General features: G+C 36.1%; 1 protein-coding gene across 5 annotated transcripts in view; it reads right to left on the bottom strand.

The window, feature by feature from the left end:
- Nucleotides 1-23,970, bottom strand: part of ARAP2 (ArfGAP with RhoGAP domain, ankyrin repeat and PH domain 2) — a 199,575-nt gene that overhangs the window by 155,420 nt on the left and 20,185 nt on the right. For all 5 annotated transcript variants that reach the window (XM_060299232.1, XM_030881005.2, XM_060299231.1 and 2 more), the window contains exons 3-6: nt 10,393-10,451; nt 9,225-9,301; nt 8,403-8,494; nt 6,577-6,930 (exon numbers count right to left, since the gene is read on the bottom strand). In XM_060299232.1, coding sequence (XP_060155215.1) covers nt 6,577-6,930; nt 8,403-8,494; nt 9,225-9,301; nt 10,393-10,451 — 582 coding nt within the window. The remainder of the gene's footprint in view (nt 1-6,576; nt 6,931-8,402; nt 8,495-9,224; nt 9,302-10,392; nt 10,452-23,970) is intronic.

Consider the following 23,970-nt stretch of genomic DNA (forward strand, 5'->3'; position numbering starts at 1 on the left):
GTAGGAATGTAAATTGATACAACCGCTATGGAGGACAGTATGGAGGTTCCTTAAAAAACTAAAAATAGAATTACCATATGACCCAGCAATCCCACTACTGGGCATATACCCTGAGAAAACCATAATTCAAAAAGAGTCATGTACCACAATGTTCACTGCAGCACTATTTACAATAGCCAGGACATGGAAGCAACCTAAATGCCCATCGACATATGAATGGATAAAGAAGATGTGGCACATATATACAATGAAATATTACTCAGCCATAAAAAGAAACAAAATTGAGTTATTTGTAGTGAGGTGGATGGACCTACAGTCTGTCACACAGAGTGAAGTCAGAAAGAGAAAAACAAATACCATATGCTAACGCATATATATGGAATCTAAAATTAAAAAAAAATGGTACTGATGAACCTAGTGGCTCGGCAGGAATAAAGACGTAGACATAGAGAATGGATTTGAGGACACAGGTGGGATGGGGAAGCTGGGGCAAAGTGAAAGTAGCATCAAAATATATACACTACCAAATGTAAAATAGTTGGCTGGTGGGAAGGAGCAGCATAGGACAGGGAGATCAGCTTGGTGCTTTGTGATGACCTAGAGGGGTGGGATAGAGAGGGTGGGAAGGAGGCTCAAGAGGGAGGGGATATTGGGACATGTGTATGCATATGGCTGATTCACTTTGGTGTACAACAGAAACTAACACAGCACTGTGAAGCCATTATACTCCAATAAAGATGTATTTTAAAAAAAAAAGATAAACAAAGTAAGTACCAAAAGAAACTACTAAAGAAAGTAGAAAGTGGCTGCCTCTTGTGATAAAGTGGGAGAAGAGGAAAACTGCTTTTTTTCCTCCAGTTTTATTGAGATATAATTGACATACCACACCATATAAGTTTAAGGTGCACAGCATAATGATCTGACTTACATACATCATGAAATGATTATCACAGTAAGTTTAGTGAACATCCATCATCTCATACAAATGCAACATTAAATATTAAAAAAAATCTCCTTGTGATGGGAACTCTTAGGTTTTACTCTTTCATATAGAACATACAGCAGTGTTCATTATATCTATCATGTTATATATTACAAGTACTTATTTATCTTATAAACTGGAAGTTTGGACCTTTTGACTGTCTTTATCCAACTTCCCCTCTCTCCAGCTATTTTTTCTTAATAAGTCATACAGAACTTTCAGATGCTTTAAACCATGTGCTTTTATAACCACTAAAAAACTTAATTTTGAAGGTTTAATGTGAACATATGATTTCTTTACCTTATAGTTACCAAGGTAAGAACTGACTAGAACTTACTTTTGGTAACATTATCAAAGGTCACCTGAAATGAAATGATGCTCTTCTGAAAAGAAAGCAAGCTGAGGTTTACTGAGCCCTGCTTAAGGGGCTCTGTAGTCAGACCCAATGTTAACCTACTTTTCCAACTGATCCCACAGAGGAAGCCTTGACCTTACACTTTTATGTGTGGGAAACAGCAGTTCTGAGACATTGAGTCACACAGCAAATGAGCGATAGCTTGACAATTCTAATTTCTGCCTGATTCCAACACCCTCATTCACTTCTCTGCAGCTAGACTCACTGAAATTAGCCATGTTATTTTAATAAACACTAAAACTAAGAATTTTTCCCTCAAATTACAAATAAAATATGGAAGCCTTTTATTTGCTTGGCATGGTCTTCACAAGTTATGTGTGATTTGAGAGAAAAGGCCAACTAGTTCACCAGTATAAAAAGATACTTTTTATCAGAGATTTAAGATTCAACTTTAAGTTCAACACACTGATTGATATAGAAAACCCTGGTCAGATAGAGAGACTTGTCAACTTTCCACTACAACTGCTTTTCACTGAAAGGCTGGCCGCAGGACAGCACTCCCAGGTGGCTTGAGGCCCTCACACATTTATGGAGCAGGTGGAAAACTGCTCCACTAAAGCAGCCTTGGAGATTCTGGGCACAGGCTGGAAAGTCAGCCACTGACAAAGGAACCAACAGTATAAGTTCTGATCTCCCTCCAAGTCATGGGTGGCTTCTAAGTGATCTCTCAATCACTGTTTGGAATTTGACCCCTGTTTTGGTATTTGATCACTGGCTTTTTCATTTTCCCTAGTTCTGTGTTCAACCTGGACATGTAATTCTCTGGCAGTTTCTCCCTCCTGGTCCTAGAGCCTAACTTGTGTCTTCCATAAAATAACCTCAGCTAACCCCTCTATTTATCTCATAGACTTCAGGACATCCAGATATCACTGACATCAGTGCCTTTTCACTCCCTCTAGCCTGAATAGTATTTCATCTAAAAACTCCAGTTGAAACGGTATCCATTTTCCGAAGGTCAGTCGAGCTGCTATTTCTCCTCCTTAGAAGATCTCTGAAGAAATGTTTTCTCAACCCCTCTGTAACCTCATGATTCTGTATTTTGTGGACCTTTCTGTACCAATTATTATACGTTATCTTTCAAATTTATTTTTATTTATATTTTTTTCTGCCCAAGGTGGAAGATACAAAAAAGGCCAGGAACATATCTTGCTTATCCTTGTATTCGTCCAGAAATTCTTGAGCATGTTATATACACAAATTTCTGAGTTAACCTTGCATGTTCAGCTCCTGCTGTCCCGGACTGACATTACCACACAATGCTTCCCTATGGTTAAAAACATTAATTTTTTAAAAGAGGAATTTAGCTGAGTAAGAAAAAATGTTCTAAAACATCTTGTCAAGTAAAAATATGAATTCCTCAAGATATATTGCTGTTTTTATAACTATGCTCAGTGTGTGATACCAAACACACAAACATCTTTAGAAAACAGCAGGTTAAAAAGTCAAAAGCGTTTCCTAGTTGCAGATATTCTTGGATATTTCAATACCTGGTTCTCCTAGAAGGGGTGTGGCACATTCAACCATGTTCTCTTTGATTTACAGAAACTCACAGGATTCTTCCTCTGAGTTGCACATTCAGGAAATTCTGGAATAAATTCTATCCAGTCTTCCATATTTGCATCTACTCAGACTTGCTGAAAAGCTTGAGCGTATTAGTTGCAGATAGGAAAGGGGAAGGAAAGAGACTTGTTTTTTTATCTTCAAAACCCAGTGAGGTTTTTTTAACGCAAGACCATTTATTAAGTTTATCATCTGCCTCACCTGTTTGAAACACTAACAACAAACCCAAGTTCAACATTTTATCAAGTTTTTTCCATACAATTTTTTAAACCAACAGTATAAGGCTATATTATAATTAGATCATTCTAATAGTTAAATAAATGTTCATACTTTAAGCTCAGCTGGAAATGTTTCCATATTTCTCTAGTTGCATGGTGTTATCCAATTATTTTCTTACTAAATATTGGGCAGTTTTCACATACTGTGCATTGATTCAGAACTGGCATTTCCATTTCAAAGCAAACAGACACTCAGTCACATGAAATAAATCCAGATTATGAATTTTATTACTTTGTTTAATGTCACTCATGACTGAGGACAGTTTCCAACACTATTTGGAGAAGGATAACCAAGTATGGCTTTTTTTTTTTTTTTTTTTTTGTGGCGTATCTTGTGGGATCTTAGTTCCCTGAACAGGGATTGAACCCGAGCCCACAGCAGTGAGAGCACAGAGTCCTAAATACTGGACAGAGCAGGGAATTCCCACTATTTGTTTGTAAACTGTGTTTTGACAACACATGTCCTCACATACAGAAAACAGCAGGTTAAAAAGTCAAAAGGGTTTCCTATATGTCTATAGGGGGAAACAGAATTTAAATAAATGCACTGAGAGTTCACTGCTCTGTTAATGTACACCAGCACTATCAACGGCACCAGCAGATTTCCAACCAATACAGTGTCTGGAGTTTAGTTTTTACTACAATATCCCTATAAATTAAAAAATAGCTGTTTTAGAAAGATTGAAAGAAAAAACTATGTCTAATACTAGTTTGTTTTTACTAATTCATTCAACAACAAACACTAAGAATATCTACCACTTGCTAGGCAATCTTCTAGTTGCTGAGGATAACACAGTAAACAAAAACCAATATAGATGACTGTCCCCACGGAGCATATATGCAACAAATAAATCATCAAGTGTATAAGCTATGAGAAAAATAATTAAGGGAGTAATGGGGTGGTGAGGGAGGGGCAGTGATAATATTAACTTTGGTGTTCAGGGATTCGTGCAAAGGAGACTTTAGAGCAAGAACTTGAGGGAAGTAAGGTACAAGTCATGCTGCTCTCTGGGTACGAGCATTCAGGGCAGAAAGGTACCCGAAGAGAGATCCTGCTTCTTATTATGTCTAGATTTGATAGAATAATGAAGTAGTTTCCTTGTTCCGTAATCTATCAGGTTATAATTTTCGATGTGGGGCCCAAAGGAGATGGAGGAAGCTGGTATAAGATTTCAGCTAACCCTCAAATCTGTTTTATGCTACTATGGCCCACAAGCCAAACCTGGCCCATGAAATGTGTTTATAAATAAAGTTTTATGGAAACACAGCCTCATTCATCAGTTTACACATTCTCTGTGGCTGCTTTCATGCTACAACTGCAGAGTTGCTGAGCTCCCACAGACACCATATGGCTGTAAAGATTAAAGTATTTATTATCTGACCCTTTACAGAAAAAGTGTACTAATACTTTCTCTGTGGAATTCAGAATGCCATCAAAATCAGTGCTACCTGCACCAAAGAGACATGCGACCATGAGTTAAACAAAGCTCAGTAACCTCTGCATAAGGAATGGGTAGGCATCATTTTGTCTAATTAATGAGCATCTTAAACACCCTCACCATAGCCTACTGAGTCTAACTAGAAAAAAGGAAAAATGGAGATTCCACTTGTGGTCTAATAAATACATGCTTCTTGGCCAGTTACACATATTTCTTTTAAGTCATAGCAATATAATCATGGAGAAGAGCTTTTTAATTTCTTGGTGATATAACAAGCTCCTTTGTTTACTTTCCTAGCTGCATCCTGGTAACCTGGAAAAAGACTCTGAAGTCAGAAAACTCAATTATTTTCTCTAAAATGGAAAAATAAAAATCTCAAAAAATTACAGCCTCTAACCTTAGACAGGTTCAGAATAGAAAGGATGGAAAGTCAGAGTTCTGATAAAAAGAGAGAGAAAATGTTCTAACTATCCCAGAGGTGGCCAGTAATGGTGAATCTTTCTCTGTGCCTGCAATATAAACATACTAACCTAACTCCATCAAGATCGAGGTACCACCCACCAGAGATCATTCAGGAAACCACAGCTGCTAGGGGCTCTGTATGCAGAATCTGCTAAATCTTCCAGTGATACTTTGAGAGAGCACTGGGATCTCCCTAATCATTTAAATTCTACAGAAATGAAAGACCTGAGACTATTCCCGCTCAATGTTTCATTCCACCAGTGTGTATATTTGAGTAATGACTCATACCGGTGCAATTTGACTATGCATTTACCAATAATACCGATGACTGATGAAAAGCAGACACAGTTAACTACTTTGTCATCCTAATGCAACCAGAAAGGAGTGAGACAAAATGTGATGCTAAGAAGTTCTCTGCTTCAGTTTAGTCAACATCTAATTTGCTAAAGGGATGCAATCCTATAAAGTATTAATCATGTAATTACTAACCACAAAAGGGTTCAGCTTTTTTTTTTCGATTCCTTAAGAAATATCATTCCTTCTCCCACTAGTCAACTGATGCTTCTTCTAGCAATTTTTTTGCTAATAAAATTTATTTTAGGAGAAAACAAGGCTTCCTAGAAATGATACACCTTTTCGGGGAAGAGTAGCGAAAACCAGCACAACATAGGGACTCACCACAACAACTACTTAAACAGAAGAGATTTAATCCCTAAATAATTTAATAATTCATGAGGAACATTTCCAGTAAATATTTCAAAAGGACATTCAAAATTCAGGATGTCAGAAAATAATTCTAATTAAACATAATCCCTCCCCAAAGATTTCTCAGTACTGCAAAATGCTTAAGGACAGAAGTTTCTTTGTCAACAACTGAAATGATAAAACTGCTTTTAAAGTATAATATTCAAGGGACTCTGACCTTTTGTGCAACATTCAAAACTCAAAACAATATATCAATAGCAGTGAAGCCTAAAATGTAACAGTGACATACTTTCCCCTAACTACAATAAGCCTTGTATTCCCAAACAGAACGCTGTTATAATGGGAGCGAAGAGCGAAGGCCAAACAGCGTGGGCTGAGTAATACAAACTCAATCGCTGTTGTTTTTCTTTGCTACAAATTGAGATACAGGATAGTGCATTTTGGTGCAAAGTTAGAAACTAACATTAAGGATCTAGATGTGAAATCAGACTTCCAGTTTTAATTTGCTATGCAGAACCTTAACCCAGAATTCCACACAGCACATGGCCCATGCCCCACATTATATCTAAAGAAGAGCATTTGCAAAAGTGTATTGAAAGTCCCTACAAACTGTCTCTGTATGCATGGGGGGTGGGGAGGAGCAACAGCAACCTAGCAGGTTTAGAAATGGATACGCTTGAATTTTTAAAAATATGCCACTTAGGGGAAAAAAAACAAAAAAGAATAAATACATACCCTTGGGGACAGAGTTTGTCAAGCCATCCTGATTTCACCTTTCTTGCAGATGATCCATAAAAACAGGCATAGGGAGATATTACATTTGAGGAAATGATTGATGAATCAGCCTTTCCACTTGTTGAGCTTAGTGGATAACTGTGCCTATTAACAGGGACAAAATTCACTGCTTTTTGAGTCCTAGATTTATATGGCTTTGAATGTTTTCTTCTTAAACTGTGAAAGCATTCTTCTACTGTTGAATATTCTGATTCCGAAGCAGAGTCTATAGGAAGATTGTTTTTGTCCTCTCGAGGTATCCAAATATCTTCTACTTTGTCTTCACTTACGTTCTCCATCCTGTTATCATATATGCTAAATGAAAAAAGAATGGTTTTAATATTTCCCACAGCTCTATGTGACTTAAGCCATTGGTTACTTTTTCTATTTATAAACAACCAATCACAGAAATTTAAGGCCAGGAAAAATGGTGGAGTTCAATTAACGCATCTGATAATTTTTAAAACTTCCTGAAAAATAGAAATCTCTCATTATACTAACACATATTTGAATACTACTAGAAGTAGTGTATCTTTTCTTATGTATCATTTAATCTGACCTGTTTATTTGGGGGGTTGGGTGTGAGTGGTGAGGATGGAGACTGCCATATTCTCTGCATCACAATTTAAACATATTCACCAGCACCAGTAAGTGGCCAGTCACTTAATGGGCCAGATCATGAACCACTATCTCGTGGAGAGAGGTACTAGAGATCTTATTTCCACATGTTGCCCCTTCTCTGACTCTCCACTAATTGACTTCAAGGACCCTATGTTACATCATAATGTAATAAAACAAAGAGTAGATTTGACTGGTGAGAACTTTAGTATTATTTTGCATCACTAATGAGAAAAAAACTGCACCACATTGCTAACTAGAAAACAAGAAAGGGCCAGGGTACATTCAGAAGGTAAAAGCTGTATAACATATAATATTTACTGGAACACATAGTTGCTAAGTATATTCGTATAGATTTAAGGAATGACAAAACAGATTGGCTCAGCCATTTATGCATAATAAAACTCATTACAAAGAAGTTTTTGCTAATCAATGAAACAGATATGCGTAGGAGTCAAATTACATCCTTCTGGACGTGGTATTCTAAAAATCACTGCCACCTTAAAGGACTTAACTTGGCCCCTTCCACATTCTGCACTGTAGTAAGTTCATATCAAATGCCTACTGAAGATTCTCAATTATTTAGTCTCATCTTAAGGAAACCCTCAATAGTGTTAGCCCTGGAGAATAAAGGTTAACATAGACAAATGTTAGGTAATGATGCACTACATCAAGTGCTAATAAAGCTGAGAGAAAAATAAAATTTAAGTTGGTACCTTACAAACGCTATTCAATCTCATGTGTGATCCAAATAACTGGATAATTTTCAAGCTGCTTGTCAATGCTGAACTTCTAATAAAAGGATACTTTACATTTGTAAAAATTATGCACCTCACATAGCGACATTTTTGGCACTGCCCCTTTCTTCTTCATAGTAAGGTAACTTCCTATCTTTAAAGTGCAAACATGGTCACCAAATATTTGCCACTTTGGGAAAGGGAGAATGGTTTCAATTAGGAAAAGACAAAAATAATGTGCTACAGACTATAGAATCGATTTACAGGCTCTAAATTCAATTACTGAAATGAGTGCTGTTGTCAAAAGAAAGGATTTGAACTTACCAATGTAAACTATTTTCTTAGAAATATAATATGAGCAAGAATTCAACATTGTATATTATATAACATTTTATTCAAAAGAATTAATCATCATCAATCATGTCCTCATACCTTGATTTGACAAAAAATGAGTTTCTTTCAGTAGTTGTTTCCCCTTTGAGTGTATCTTCCTGGGTCCAAAATTCATTCTTTATGGATCTCTTCTATAAAAAAAAATACACATTTTTTTAGGGGAGCAATATTCTACAAAGATTCACAGTATCTGGGTTTAGTTTTATTAAACAAACGTCAATTGTTTAGATCAATTTTCAATAAAAACAATTTAATTAGGGTGACTATATTAAATGGTAGCCTTTTGATCCCTTTTTCAATATTTTATTTAAATCATTAATAACTCATCATTTCAACTAAGAAGAACAGAAGATGCTAAGAATAAATTTTATTTACTTTTACTTTCCCACTTACTTTTTGTCTTCCAACTTCTCTTTCATCATGACCAAGAAATAAAATACCAAAAGAGAACAAGTAGTGGAGAGGAAAGACTAAGTGATAAACTGAATAATTAAGATTTGTAAATAGTTAGAAGTCTGTCTATATTTGGGTATAAGGCAAAGTAAAATCTAGTAGCTTCTGTCAGTTTGCCTTTCCTTTTTACAGGGGTTTGTCTTATTCTTTTTTTTTTTAAGTAACTTGTGGTAAATTTTGAAAACTCACTGATCTGTATTCCTAAAATCAAACTGAAATGTATTTCTGTGATATATTTTTAAAGATATAAATCTGCCATGATTTTACTGAGCAGAATTTTGCTGAATGGAAATTTCTTTCTTCAATATAACACATTCTTCAAACAGCTTAAAGGAAAATGAAGAGGCATATATAGGCAGAAAAGCAAAGAATTGAATATGGAAAAAAATTAAAATGTACGGGACTAACCTTGGAATTTTCTAGTCTCTGGAAGAGAAAGGTCTCTCCATAAGGGAAAATGGAAGATGAATTCTCCTCATTCGTATCTTTTGGGGGAATTATAGGATGAGAATAGAAAGATGTGAATAATGTGAAATATTGTTTTAAAAAAGCATGTGTTTAATTATTTTATAGCAATATCACAACTTAAGCTTTATTCTCTGAGAGTCCAAAATTCTGCTCATAATTCTTACCCTCAAATCAACTCTAAGCATGATTTTCTCAATGTATACACCCCTCACTTCACAACCAAAAAACATTACTCACTGTTTCTCAAAGTGTGATGTGTCACATTTGTCCTTGCTAACCTATAGGATCCATGTTAATATAAGTAAGCACATTTCCCCATACAATGGAAATTGTCATGGTGTGTTTATAATGTTAATTCCTAAATAAGAGATTAGTTTTAATGGCAGAAAATTAATCTTAATTCTATTATAATTTTAAACAAATGATCATTAAAAGTTCACTAACGTAACAGCTAGATGTTATAGCATTCAAAATGCCAGAATCCACTTAATATAATCCCTCTAATACCATAACTATTAATGCAACTGTAAGTAAATTCTTTCAAGAGAATTTCCACAATCCCTGAATTACATTGATCCACAAGAAAGAATTCTCAACACTTGCATTTTCTGCTGTGGCAAATTTTTTTAAAGGTTCAGTAGTCAAGTGTTTGCTAACAGCATTGAGAAGAATGTTCCTGAACTTGTACACGCAGAATTTTCAAAAAGAAAGAAAAGCCTCTGTCAATGAGCAGTTGACCAGAGCAATGTCAGCCCTTTCCTGTTACCATGGCAAAATTACTTTCCATAAATCTACGCCCTGTAGTTCAGACTGTCAGAAACCACATAATTTAGTTAAATGCTTTCGACTGTGGTTAATGATAAATGAAGCCTGGGTAAAAAAATCTTTTTACATTAGCATGTACAAATTTCCAGGAGTCTGCGTATATATTACTGCCTTTCATTCACTCACCTTTAAAAGTGTCTGGAGTACTATGAACCCTGGCAGACAGTTATTCCCACTATTCCCTATTCCACAGGTGGGCTGCTTTCTTGATCATGATTTTAACACTTGTAAGAGTATCAAATGAGTACTAACTAATTTACAGACTTTAAAAGCTGAGACTCACTTTGTTGTGTCATAGATTTTCCAGTTGAGGTGGGAACATTTCTTCTCTCACGGAAATAGCTTAAGGCAAAGGGAAAAATAGATAAAATACGTAAAAATAGATGTTACCATCTTGAGTAAAGGATTAATTGTAGGCACATATATTCTTTTTGTTAGAAAAACCAATATTCAAAAATAAGTTTGATTTTAATGAACAAATACAATGGCCAAATTCCATAAATGTGTTTTTTTAAATAGCCTTAAAGGAAGAGATTTTATTGGATTTTACAAGTGTTTGCTTCTTACATTTATAATTCACAAAAGTAAAATGAACATATTTTCCCAAGTATTTATGATTTCTTTTGTCTTTAGCTTTACAATATTGAATAAAAAATCTGTCTGGCTCTAAGAGCATAATTTGAAAATACATAAGACCTTTTCTCAAAGATCTCACAGCCTTGAGAGAGAAATACTACAGGTAATTAATTAGAATACAACATAACAGCAATGCCAGAGGAAAACACTGTGGAAACAGAAGGTAATGAATACCTACTACCATATGAAAGAGTTCTATTTTTCCATTTAAATATAAGGATCAGGACAGTGTCCTTAACTTCTCTTAAATATAAATATGCCCAAGTAACTATAGGAAAGACTATATATATGTAGTTGTAGTTATCTATTTATTTATATCTATATAAAAGAACAGAAACCAATGAAATAGAATATAAACAAAATTTAAAAATAATGGTAACCAAAAGCTGGTTCTTTGAAAAGATCAATAAAATTTATAACCCTCAGGGAAGGAAAATAAGAATGAGAGACAGAAGAGACAAATTACCAATATCAGGAATGAAAGAGAGAACATCACTACAAATCCTACAAACATTAAAGGGATAATTACAGACTATTAAGAAAAACTTTATGCCAGTAAATTCAACAATTTACATGAAATGGAAAAATTCCTTGAGATACAAATGATCAAATAGGACACAAGAATAGAAAATCTTAATATCCCTGTATCTATTAGAAAATTTGAATTCAGTAATTAATCACCTACCCACAAAAAGCTCCAGGCCCAAATACTGCAATGGTGAGCTCCACCAAACATTTAAGGAAGGAATAATACCAATTCTATGTAAACCTTTTCAGAAAATAGGAAAGGAAGGACTACTTCCTAGTTCATTCAGTAAGGCCAGTATTACTAATACACAGCCAGTCAAAAACAAAACAACAGATAAATATTAGACAAATATTCCTTATAAATTTAACATGCAAAAATCGTTAACAGAATATTAGCAAATCAAATCCAACAATACATAAAAAGGATAATATATTATGACCAGGTGAGATTTACCACAAGAAAGCAAAGTTGGTTTATCACGGAAAAATTAATATAATTCACCAAATTAAGAAAATAAAGGAGAAAAATCACATTCTCACAGCAATAGATTCAGAAAAACCAATTGACAAAATTCAAAATCCATTCATGACAAAAACTCTCAGCAAACTAGGAATAGAAAAAAACTTCCTCAACCTAATAAAGGGCATTTATGAAAAACCAACATCATAATCAAAGATTAAAGACTGAATCATTTTCCTTAAGACTGGAAATAAGGCAAGGAGGTGGGCGCTCACTAGTTATATACACATTAGTTCATATGTTGCAGTCAGTGCAACAAGCGAAAGAAATAAAAAAACATTCAGATTGGAAAGGAAGGCCTCTTATAAGCAGAAGTCTGTATCTAATCAACAGGAAATCCTTAAAAATCTACCTAAAAGCTTCTCAAACTGCTAAGTCAGTCAGTCTAGCAAGGTACCAGGATAGGGGGAAATATTTTTAAAAATCAATAGTATTTCTAAATACTAGCAATGAACAATTGGAAAAATAGTTTGAAAATATAACTTTTACAAGAGCATAAAGAAACATGAAACACTAAGGGGTAAATTTATCAAAATATGGGCAGGATCTGCACACTGAAAACTCTAAAACATTGCTGAGAAAAATTAAAGAAGTAGATATATCATGTTCATGGATTGGAAGACTCAATATCGTTAAGATGTGAATTCTCCACATATTGATACACAGCGTCAACATAATCCCAAACAAAATTCCAGTGATCTTTTTTATAGAAATTAACAAGGTGATGCTAAAATTTACATGCAAATAAGAACAATTTGGAATGGTCAGAACATTTAAAAGAAAGACAAAATTGGAAGATTTATCGTATATGATTTCAATATTTAGTCTAAAACTACAGCAATCAAATTTGTGTGGTATTGGTGAAAGGGCAGACATATAAATCAATGGAATTAAACAGAAGTCCACATATACTCCCACACATCTATGGTCCAGTGATTTTTGAAAAAATATGTCATGGCAATTCAATGGGGAAAGGATAGTTTTTTCAACAAGTGTTGCTGGAATAACTGGATAGCTCAATTTAAAAAAAGAAATGAATATCAACCATTACTTCATACCATATACAAAAATTAACTTGAAATGCAGTTTAGGCCTAAATGTTACTACTAAAACTCTAAACCTTTTGGAAACCAACAGAAGAAAAATTTTGCAACCTTTAAGTATGCAAAGATTTCTTAAATAAGATACAACACCCTCCCAAAAAAAAGTTGGACCTTTATGCTGTCACATATTTCTGATAAATGACTTGTTTCTAAAATATAAAAAGAATACATACAATCTATTAATAGAAATGATTCAATTTAAAAATGGACAAAAATTTAAATAGACACTTTATAAGAGGATACACAAATGTGATAATAAATACGGACTCATTAGAATGGATAAACTTAAGGCTGTAAACACCAAGTGTTAGACAGCATGTTGAATAAATAAAAGGTTTAAATACTGCCAGCAGGAACGCAAAAGGGTACATCCATTTTGGAATACTGCTTGACATTTTCTGATAAAGTTAATTTAAGCTCCCAGCTATCCAATCCTAGAAACTCAAAAGAATTGAAAACACATTTCCAGGGAAATAAAGTTTTCTGGTCTTTCTTCATAGCAGTTTTACCCTCAATAATCAACAACTTAAAGCAAACTAAATGTACATCAACAGGTGAATGATAAACAAATAGTGGTATAAGGACTTAAGGGATTACTACCAAGCTTGGGGGTGGGAACTAATAAAAGGATACAAATTAATACTAAACATAATAATATGAATAACTCTCAAAATCATCATGCTCAGCGAAAGAAGCCTGGCACAAAGACGTATATCCTATATGATTCTATAAGGGAGCATGGAAGACGGATGGACTGTAGAAGGACACTAAGAAATGCTTAGGGTTGATGGAACTGCCACTTCTTAATTGTGGTGATAATTTAATAGGTTTACACATCTTTCAAAACTCATCAAATTATATGCTTTGAATTGGTACAGTTTATTATGCAAATATTATACCTCAAAGAGTTGTTTAAAAATGAATTTAGCAAACCTACTCTTCATAGGGTTGATATATAAAATATAAACTATATTGCCAAATATCAGCGAACAAAATGAAATATTAGAAGTGATACCATATACAAAAGTATCAGAAAAATATAAAAACCCAGGATTAAATCTAACAAAAGATTTGTAAGACCTCAGTCCTGAGAAACCATTCCTGAGAAAATTAAAGAAAATCTAATTAAATGGAGGAATATATGGAAGACTGAATACTGCAAAGATGTCAACACTGCCTATGTTCATTTGTAGAATCAATGTAATCCCAATCAAAAGAGTTACAGGGGTGGGTATCTAGGTGGAATTTAACAAGTTGATCTTTAAATTTATAAGAAAAAGCAAAAGACCAAGAATAACTAAGACACCTGAAAAAGAAAGTGAGAAGACTTGCTCTGCTAGGTATCAGGATTTATTTTTAAAGCTATGGTAATGAAGACACTACATTACTGATAAAAGGACAGATATATAGATTAGTGAAGTAGAATGGGCATAAAGGCACCCAATATTCATTTAAGTTAAAACAAAGATGTCAATCTTGAGCAATGAGCAAAGCATGTCTTTAATAAGAAGATGACTTGGATATCCACTTGGTATTAAAAAAAAAAGTACTCCTACCTCAAACCATACCTAGAAATCAATTAAAGGTAGATTATAGGGGCTTCCCTGGTGGCACAGTGGTTGAGAGTCCGCCTGCCGATGCAGGGGACACGGGTTCGTGCCCCGGTCCGGGAAGATCCCACATGCCGCGGAGCAGCTAGGCCCGTGAGCCATGGCTGCTAAGCCTGCGCGTCCGGAGCCTGTGCTCTGCAACCGGAGAGGCCACAACAGTGAGAGGCCCACGTACCGCAAAAAAAAAAAAAAAAAAAAAAAAAAGGTGGATTATAAATCCCAACATGATAGGCCAAACAATAAAGCTAGAAGATAATAAAACAGAATTATCTGCTGTGTCTTAACATATGAAAAATTCTAACTCTAAAGGAAAGTAATGGTAAATCTGACTAAATTAAAGAAATTTCGTTCATTAAAAGTCACCATCAAAGAATAAAAAAGCAGTATGTAGAAGAGGAAAATATATATTCGACAAAGGGCTCAAACTCATGGTGCATCAATAGCTCTTAAAAATCATTATAAAACACAGAAAATGCAATTCAAAACAACAACCCCCCTCCCTCAAAATGGGTAAATGACTCCAAAAGGCACCACATAAAAGAAGATAGAAACATGGTCAATGACCAATAAATGCGTTAAAAGGTACTCGATTTCATTAATCATCAGAAAATACAAATTAAAATCGCAATGAAATATAACTACCCGCTCACCTGTATGGCTAAAATTTTTTAAATAACGAAATTCTGTTGAGGCTATGAGACAAAAGAAATGCACTAGTTAACACTGCTAGTGTTAACATAAGTGAGCATAACTACTCAATGATGAGAACCACTTTGCATTACCCACCAAAGTGCAAGATAAGCATATACTATGACAGCAACGCTACTCCTAAGTATATATTCAACAGACATACATGTAGATGAAAAGAAAAACCACCCAAATGTATGTAAACATAAAAAAGTTAAAGAAGCTGTGGGAGAATCACACAAAAGAATAACATTCAACAGACAAAACAACAAACTGACATGCAGCCACATGGATGCATCTCATAAACATCAGGTTGAATAAAAGATATCGGACACAAAACGTTACTTGCTGTATGATTCAATTTATATGAAATTCTAGAATAGGCAAAAGTAATTCAGTGAGATCAGTGGTTCCCCAATGTAGGTGATAGGATAATTTACTGCCAATGTGCAAAGGCAATTTTTGAGGGATGATAGAAATGTTCTATATCTTGATTGTGGTCACATGGGTGTATATATTTGTCAAAACTCATCAACCTGTCTATTTAATATCAGTCTTTTTTCTTACATGTAAGTTAGATATAAATAAAGCTGGTTTACACATGTGTGTACACATATATCATTTACATGTAAAATACTAGATGATGTGGAGAATGTGAACTATAACAGTAGAATGGATATGATATATCCATATGGGGAAATATTATACAGCAGTGAAAATGAACAGTCTACAAACATAGGTACCAACATAGATTAAGTCTCAAAGTTAAGCAAAATGAACTTAACTAAAAGATTTACTATATGGCTGCATTTTTAAAACCATAAGACAGTCAAAACTACAGTATAGAGAAGGGATTCAAGATGGCGGAAGAGTAAGACATGGAGATCACCTTCCTCCCCACAGACACATCAGAAATACATCTACACGTGGAACAACCCCTACAGACCATCTCCTGAATGCCAGCAGAAGACCTAAAACCTCCCAAAAGGCAAGAAACTCCCCCATGTACCTGGGTAGGGCAAAAGAAAAAAGAAAAAACAGAGACAAAAGAATAGGGATGGGACCTGCACCAGTGGGAGGGAGCTGTGAAGGAGGAAAGGTTTCCACACACTAGGAAGACCCTTCGTGGGTGGAGACTGCGAGTGGCGGAGGGGGGAGCTTCAGAGCCATGGAGGAGAGCGCAGCAACAGGGGTGTGGAGGGCAAAGTGGGGAGATTCCCGCACAGAGGATCGGCGTTGACCAGCACTCACCAGCACGAGAGGCTTCTCTGCTCACCCCCCGGGGCGGGTGGGAGCGGGGAGCTGAGGCTCGGGCTTCGGTTGGATGAGGACTGGGGTTGGCTGCATGAACAGAGCCTAAAGAGGGCTAGTGTGCCACAGCTAGCCGGGAGGGAGTCTGGGAAAAGGTCTGAAGCTGCCGAAGAGGCAAGACACTTTTTCTTGCCACTTTGTTTAGGGGTGTGCAAGGAGAGGGGATTAAGAGTGCTGCTTAAAGGAGCTCCAGAGATGGGCGTGAGCCGTGGCTATCAGCGCGGACCCCAGAGATGGGCATGAGACGCTAAGGCTGCTGTTGCAGCCACCAAGAAGCCTGTGTGCAAGCACAGGTCACTCTCCACATCTCCCCTCCTGGGAGCTGTGCAGCCTGCCACTGCCAGGGTCCCGTGATCCAGGGACAACTTCCCCGGGAGAACACATGGTGTGCCTCAGGCTGCTACAACGTCATGCTGGCCTCTGACGCCACAGGCTTGCCCAGCATTCCGTACCCCTGCCTCCCCCCGGCCTGAGTGAGCCAGAGCCCCCGAATAGCTGCTCCTTTAACCCCGTCCTGTCTGAGTGAAGAACAGATGCCCTCAGGTGACCTACATGCAGAGGCGGGGCCAAATCCAAAGCTGAACCCCAGGAACTGTGAGAACAAAGAAGGGAAAGGGAAATCTCTCCCAGCAGCCTCAGAAGCAGCGGAGTAAATCTCCACAATCAACTTGATGTACCCTGCATCTGTGGAATACCTAGATAGACAATGAATCATCCCAAATCAAGGAGGTGGAACTTTGGGAGCAACAATATATATATATTTTTTTTTTCCCTTTTTATCTTTTTCTGAGTGTGTAGGCTTCTGTATGTGATTTTGTCTGTATAGCTTTGCTTTTATTAGTTGTCCTAGGGTTCTTTCTGTCCGTGTTTTTTCTTTATTTTAGTATAGATTTTAGTGCTTCTTATCATTGGTGGATTTGTTTTTAGGTTTGGTTGCTCTATTCTTTCCTTCTTTCTTTATTACTTTAAAAATTTTTTAATAATTATTTTTTAATTTAATACCGTTATTTTATTTCATTAAATTTCATTTCATTTTATTTTATCTTTTTCTTTCTTTCTTTCTTTTTTCCCCCCTATTGTGCTGAGCCGTGTGGATAACAGGCTGTTGGTGCTTCGGCCAGGCATCAGGGCTATGCCTCTGAGGTGGGAGAGCCAATTTCAGGACACTGGTCCACAAGAGACCTCCCAGCTCCATGTCATATCAAATGGCAAAAATCTCCCAGAGAACTCCATCTCAACGCCACGACCCAGCTCCACTCAATGACCAGCAAGGTACAGTGCTGGACACCCTATGCCAAACAACTAGCAAGACAGGAACAAAACCCCACCCATTAGCAGAGAGGCTGCCAAAAATCATAATAAGGTCACAGACACCCCAAAACACACTACCAGATGTGGACCTACCCAACAGAAAGAAAAGATCCAGCCTCATCCACCAGAACACAGGCACTAGTCCCCTCCAGCAGGAAGCCTACACAAACCACTGAACCAGCCTTAGCCACTTGGGGCAGACACCAAAAGCAATGGGAACTACGAACCGGCAGCCTGCGAAAAGGAGACCTCAAATACAGTAAGTTAAGCACAATGAGAAGACACAGAAACACACAGCACATGAAGAAGCAAGGTAAAAACCCACCAGACCTAACAAATGAAGAGGGAATAGGCAGTCTACCTGAAAAAGAATTCGGAATAATGATAGAAAAGATGATCCACAATCTTGGAAATAGAATGGAGAAAATACAAGAAATGTTTAACACCGACCTAGAAGAACTAAAGAGCAAACAAACAATGATGAACAACACAATAAATGAAATTAAAAATTCTCTACAAAGGATCAGTAGCAGATTAACTGAGGCAGAAGAACGGATAAGTGACCTGGAAAATAAAATAGTGGAAATAAGTACTGTAGAGCAGAATAAAGAAAATAGAATGAAAAGAATTGAGGACAGTCTCAGAGACTTCTGGGAAAACATTAAATGCACCAACATTCGAAACATAGAGGTCCCAGAAGAAGAAGAGAAAAAGAAAGGGACTGAGAAAATATTTGAAGAGATTATAGTTGAAAACTTCCCTAATATGGGAAAGGAAATAGTCAAGTCCAGGAAGCACAGAGAGTCCCATACAGGATAAATTCAATGAGAAATACACCAAGACACATATTGATCAAACTATCAAAAATTAAATACAAAGAAAAAATATTAAAAGCAGCAAGGGAAAACCAACAAATAACACATAAGGGAATCCCCATAAGGTTAACAGCTGATCTTTCAGCAAAAACTCTGCAAGACAGAAGGGAGTGGCAGGATATATTTAACGTGATGAAAGGGAAAAATCTACAACCAAGATTACTCTACCCAGCAATGATCTCATTCAGATTTGACGGAGAAATTAAAACCTTTACAGACAAGCAAAGCTAAGACAATTCAGCACCGCCAACTAGCTTTACAACAAATGCTAAAGGAACTTCTCTAGGGAGGAAACACAAGAGAAGGAAAAGACCTAAAATAACAAACCCAAAACAATTACGAAAATGGTAATAGGAACATACATATCGATAATTACCTTAAATGTAAATGGATTAAATGCTCCAACCAAAAGACATAGACTGGTTGAAGGGAGACAAAAACAAGACCCATATATATGCTGTCAACAAGAAACCCACTTCAGACCCAGGGACACATACAGACTGAAAGTGAGGGTATGGAAAAAGATATTCCATGAAAATGGAAACAAAGCTGGAGTAGCACTTCTCACATCAGACAAAACAGACTATAAAACAAAGACTTTTACAAGAGACAAAGAAGGACACTATAATGATCAAGGGATCAATCCAAGAAGAAGATATAACAATTATAAATATATTTGCACCCAACGGAGGAGCACCTCAATACATAAGGCAACTGCTAACAGCTATAAAAGAGGAAATCGACAGTAACACAATCATAGTAGGGGACTTTAACACCCCACTTTCACCAACGGACAGATCGTCCAAAATGAAAATAAAAAAGGAAACACAACCTTTAAATGATACATTAAACAAATTGGACTTAATTGCTATTTACAAGACATTCCATCCAAAAACAACAGAATACATATTCTTCTCAAATGCTCATAGAACATTCTCCAGGATAGATCATATCTTGGGTCACAAATCAAGCCTTGGTAAATTTAAGAAAACTGAAATTGTTTCAAGTATCTTTTCCAACCACAACATTATGAGACTAGATATCAATTACAGGAAAAAATCTGTATAAAATACAAACACATGGAGGCTAAACAATACACTACTTAATAACCAACAGATCACTGAAGAAATCAAAGAGAAAATCAAAAAATACCTAGAAACAAATGACAATGAAAACACGACGACCCAAAACATAAGGGATGCAGCAAAAGCAGTTCTAAGACGGAAGTTTATAGCAATACAATCCTACCTTAAGAAACAAGAAACATCTCAAATAAACAGCCCAAACTTACAACTAACACAATTAGAGAAAGAAGAACAAAAAAACCCCAAAGTTAGCAGAAGGAAAGTAATCATAAAGATCAAATCAGAAATAAAAGGAAAAGAAATGAAGGAAACAATAGCAAAGATCAATAAAACTAAAAGATGGTTCTTTGAGAAGATAAATAAAACTGATAAACTATTAGCCAGACTCATCAAGAAAAAAGGAAGACTCCAATCAACAGAATTAGAAATGAAAAAGGAGAAGTAACAACTGATACTGCAGAAATACAAGGATCATGAGAGATTACTACAAGCAACTATATGCCAATAAAGTGGACAAACTTAAAGAAATGGACAAATCTTAGAAACGCAAAACCTTCCGAGACTGAACCAGGAAGAAATAGAAAATATGAACAGACCAATCACAAGCACTGAAATTGAAACTGTGATTAAAAATCTTCCAATAGGGCTTCCCTGGTGGCGCAGTGGTTGAGAGTCCGCCTGCCGAGGCAGGGGACACGGGTTCGTGACCTGGTCTGGGAGGATCCCACATGCCGTGGAGCGGCTGGGCCTGTGAGCCATGGCCACTGAGCCTGCACGTCCAGAGCCTGTGCTCTGCAATGGGAGAGGCCACAACAGTGAGAGGCCCACGTACTGCCAAAAAAAAAAACAAAAAAAACAAAAATCTTCCAATAAACAAAAGCCCAAGACCAGATGGCTTCAGAGGTGAATTCTATCAAACATTTAGAAAAGAGTTAACACCTATCCTTCTCAAATTCTTCCAAAAGATAGCAGAGGGAAGAACACTCCCAAACTCATTCTACGAGGCCACCATCACCCTGATACCAAAACCAGACAAAGATGTCACAAAAAAAGAAAACTACAGGCCAATATCACTGATGAACATAGATGTAAAAATCCTAAACAAAATACTAACAAACAGAATCCAACAGCACATTAAAAGGATCATACACTATGATCAACTGGCATTTATCCCAGGAATGCAAGGATTCTTCAATATACTCAAATCAATCAATGTGATACACCATATTAACAAATTGAAGGAGAAAACCCACATGATCATCTCAATAGATGCAGAAAAAGCTTTCGACAAATTCAACACCCATCTATGATAAAAACCCTCCAGAAAGTAGGCATAGAGGGAACTTACCTCAACATAATAAAGGCCATATATGACAAACGCAGAGCCAACATCGTCCTCAATGGTGAAAAACTGAAACCAATTCCACTAAGATCAGGAAAAAGACAAGGTTGCCCATTCTCACCACTATTATTCAACACAGTTTTGGAAGTTTTAGCTGCAGCAATCAGAGAAGAAAAAGAAATAAAAGGAATCCAAATTGGCAAAGAAGAAGTAAAGCTGTCTCTGTTTGCAGATGACATGATACTAAACACAGAGAATTCTAAAGACGTTACCAAAAAACTACTAGAGCTAATCAATGAATTTGGTAAAGTAGCAGGATACAAAATTAAGCACAGAAATCTCTTGCATTCCTATAAACTAATGATGAAAAATCTGAAAGTGAAATCAAGAAAACACTCCCATTTGCCACTGCAACAAAAAGAATAAAATATCTAGGAATGAACCTACCTAAGGAGACAAAAGACCTGTATGCAGAAAATTATAAGACACTGATGAAAGTAATTAAAAATGATACAAATAGATGGAGAGATAGACCATGTTCTTAGATTGGAAGAATCAACATTTTGAAAATGACTCTACTACCCAAAGCAATCTACAGATTCAATCCCTATCAAACTACCACTGGCATTTTTCACAGAACTAGAACAAAAAAATTTCACAGTTTGTATGGAAACACAAAAGACCCCGAACAGTCAAAGCAGTCTTGAGAAAGAGAAACGGAGCTGGAGGAATCAAGCTACCTGACCTCAGACTACACTACAAAACTACAGTAATCAAGACACTATGGTACTGGCACAAAAACAGAAATATAGATCAATGGAACAGGATAGAAAGCCCAGAGATAAACCCAAGCAAATATGGTCACCTTATCTTTGATAAAGGAGGCAAGAATATACAATGGAGAAAAGACAGCCTCTTCAATAAGTGGTGCTGGGAAAACTGGACAGTTACATGTAAAAGAATGAAATTAGAACACTTCCTAACACCATACACAAAAATAAACTCAAAATGGATTAAAGACCTAAATGTAAGCCCAGACACTATCAAACTCTTAGGGGAAAACATAGGCAGAACACCCTATGACATAAATCACAGCAAGATCCTTTTTGAACCACCTCCTAGAGAAATGGAAATAAAAACAAAAATAAACAAATGGGACCTAATGAAACTGAAAAGCTTTTGCACAGCAAAGGAAACCATAAACAAGACCAAAAGACAACCCTCAGAATGGGAGAAAATATTTGCAAATGAAGCAACTGACAAAGGATTAATCTCCAGAATTTACAAGCAGCTCATGCAGCTCAATAACAAAAAAACAAACAACCCAATCCAAAAATAGGCAGAAGACCTAAACAGACATTTCTCCAAAGAAGATATACAGATTGCCAAGAAACACATGAAAGCATGCTCAACATCATTAATCATTAGAGAAATGCAAATCAAAACTACAATGAGATATCATCTCACATCGGTCTGAATGGCCATCATCAAAAAATCTACAAACAATAAATGCTGAAGAGGGTGTGGAGAAAAGGGAAACCTCTTGCACTGTCGGTGGGAATGTAAATTGATACGGCCAATATGGAGAACAGTATGGAGGTTCCTTAAAAAACTAAAAATAGAACTGCCATATGACCCAGCAATCCCACTACTGGGCATATACCCTGAGAAAACCATAATTTAAAAGAGTCATGTACCACAATCTTCATTGCAGCTCTATTTACAATAGCCAAGACATGGAAGCAACCTAAGTGTCCATTGACAGATGAATGGATAAAGAAGATGTGGCACATATATACAATGGAATATTACTCAGCCATAAAAAGAAACGAAATTGAGTTATTTGTAGTGAGGTGGATGGATCTAGAGTCTGTCATACAGAGTGAGGTAAGTCAGAAGGAGAAAAACAAATACCGAGATCAGCTCGGTGCTTTGCGAGCACCTAGAGGGATGTGATAGGGAGGGTGGGAGGGAGGGAGATGCAAGAGGGAAGAGATATGGGAACATATGTATATGTATAGCTGATTCACTTTGTTATAAAGCAGAAATTAACACACCATTGTAAAGCAATTATACTCCAATAAAGATGCTAAAAAAAATAATGACAGTATATTGTTTGGGACATACTTAAGATGTAAAACTTTTTTAAAATGAGAGTAATCATCATTATTTAAAGTCAGGATAGAAGTTGTCTTTGGCTGGGGAGGGCACGCAAGTTTACCAAAGGGTTGCAAAATAAGTCACCCTTTATTTGTGCATTATCTCCAGATTCTTGACACTGTTATATGGCTATAATCATTTCCTCAAATTTGTATGTCACTGACACAAATACATATTAATAATCTGAACCGCTGAGTAGAGCAGCACTCAAATTTTCTACATCTTTGGTAACTTGTGCTAATTATATATATTGCTAATTCTTATTAAGCATTTACTATATGTCAGACACAGTTCTCAAAATTTTATAAATACACACACACTCATAATGTATGTGTGTGTGTGTGTTTGTGTGTGTGTGTAGTCACAAACACCCGAAGAAGTAAGAACTATCATTTATCTGCATTTTTTAAGAAGATTGTCACACAAAGCAGTTAACTTACTTTTCCACAGTCACACAGCTCATAAGTAACTAACCTGGGATTCAAAGTCAGGCAGTCTAGCTCCATAAGCCCTTTTCTAAGTCACCATGCTTAATAAAAAAACTCAACATTAACTTACTAAAAAAAAAAATGTAAATTAAAAAAAAGATTTTTGAATTATTTTAAGTACATCCATTAGTGGTATTTTTAAAGCATATTTTGTTGGTTTTACTTTTAGTCTGATAAATGTAAAGAAAAAAGTTTGTGATGATTT

The sequence above is a fragment of the Globicephala melas genome, chromosome 5 (assembly GCF_963455315.2).
Source record: "Globicephala melas chromosome 5, mGloMel1.2, whole genome shotgun sequence".
Taxonomy (NCBI): Eukaryota; Metazoa; Chordata; class Mammalia; order Artiodactyla; family Delphinidae; genus Globicephala; species Globicephala melas.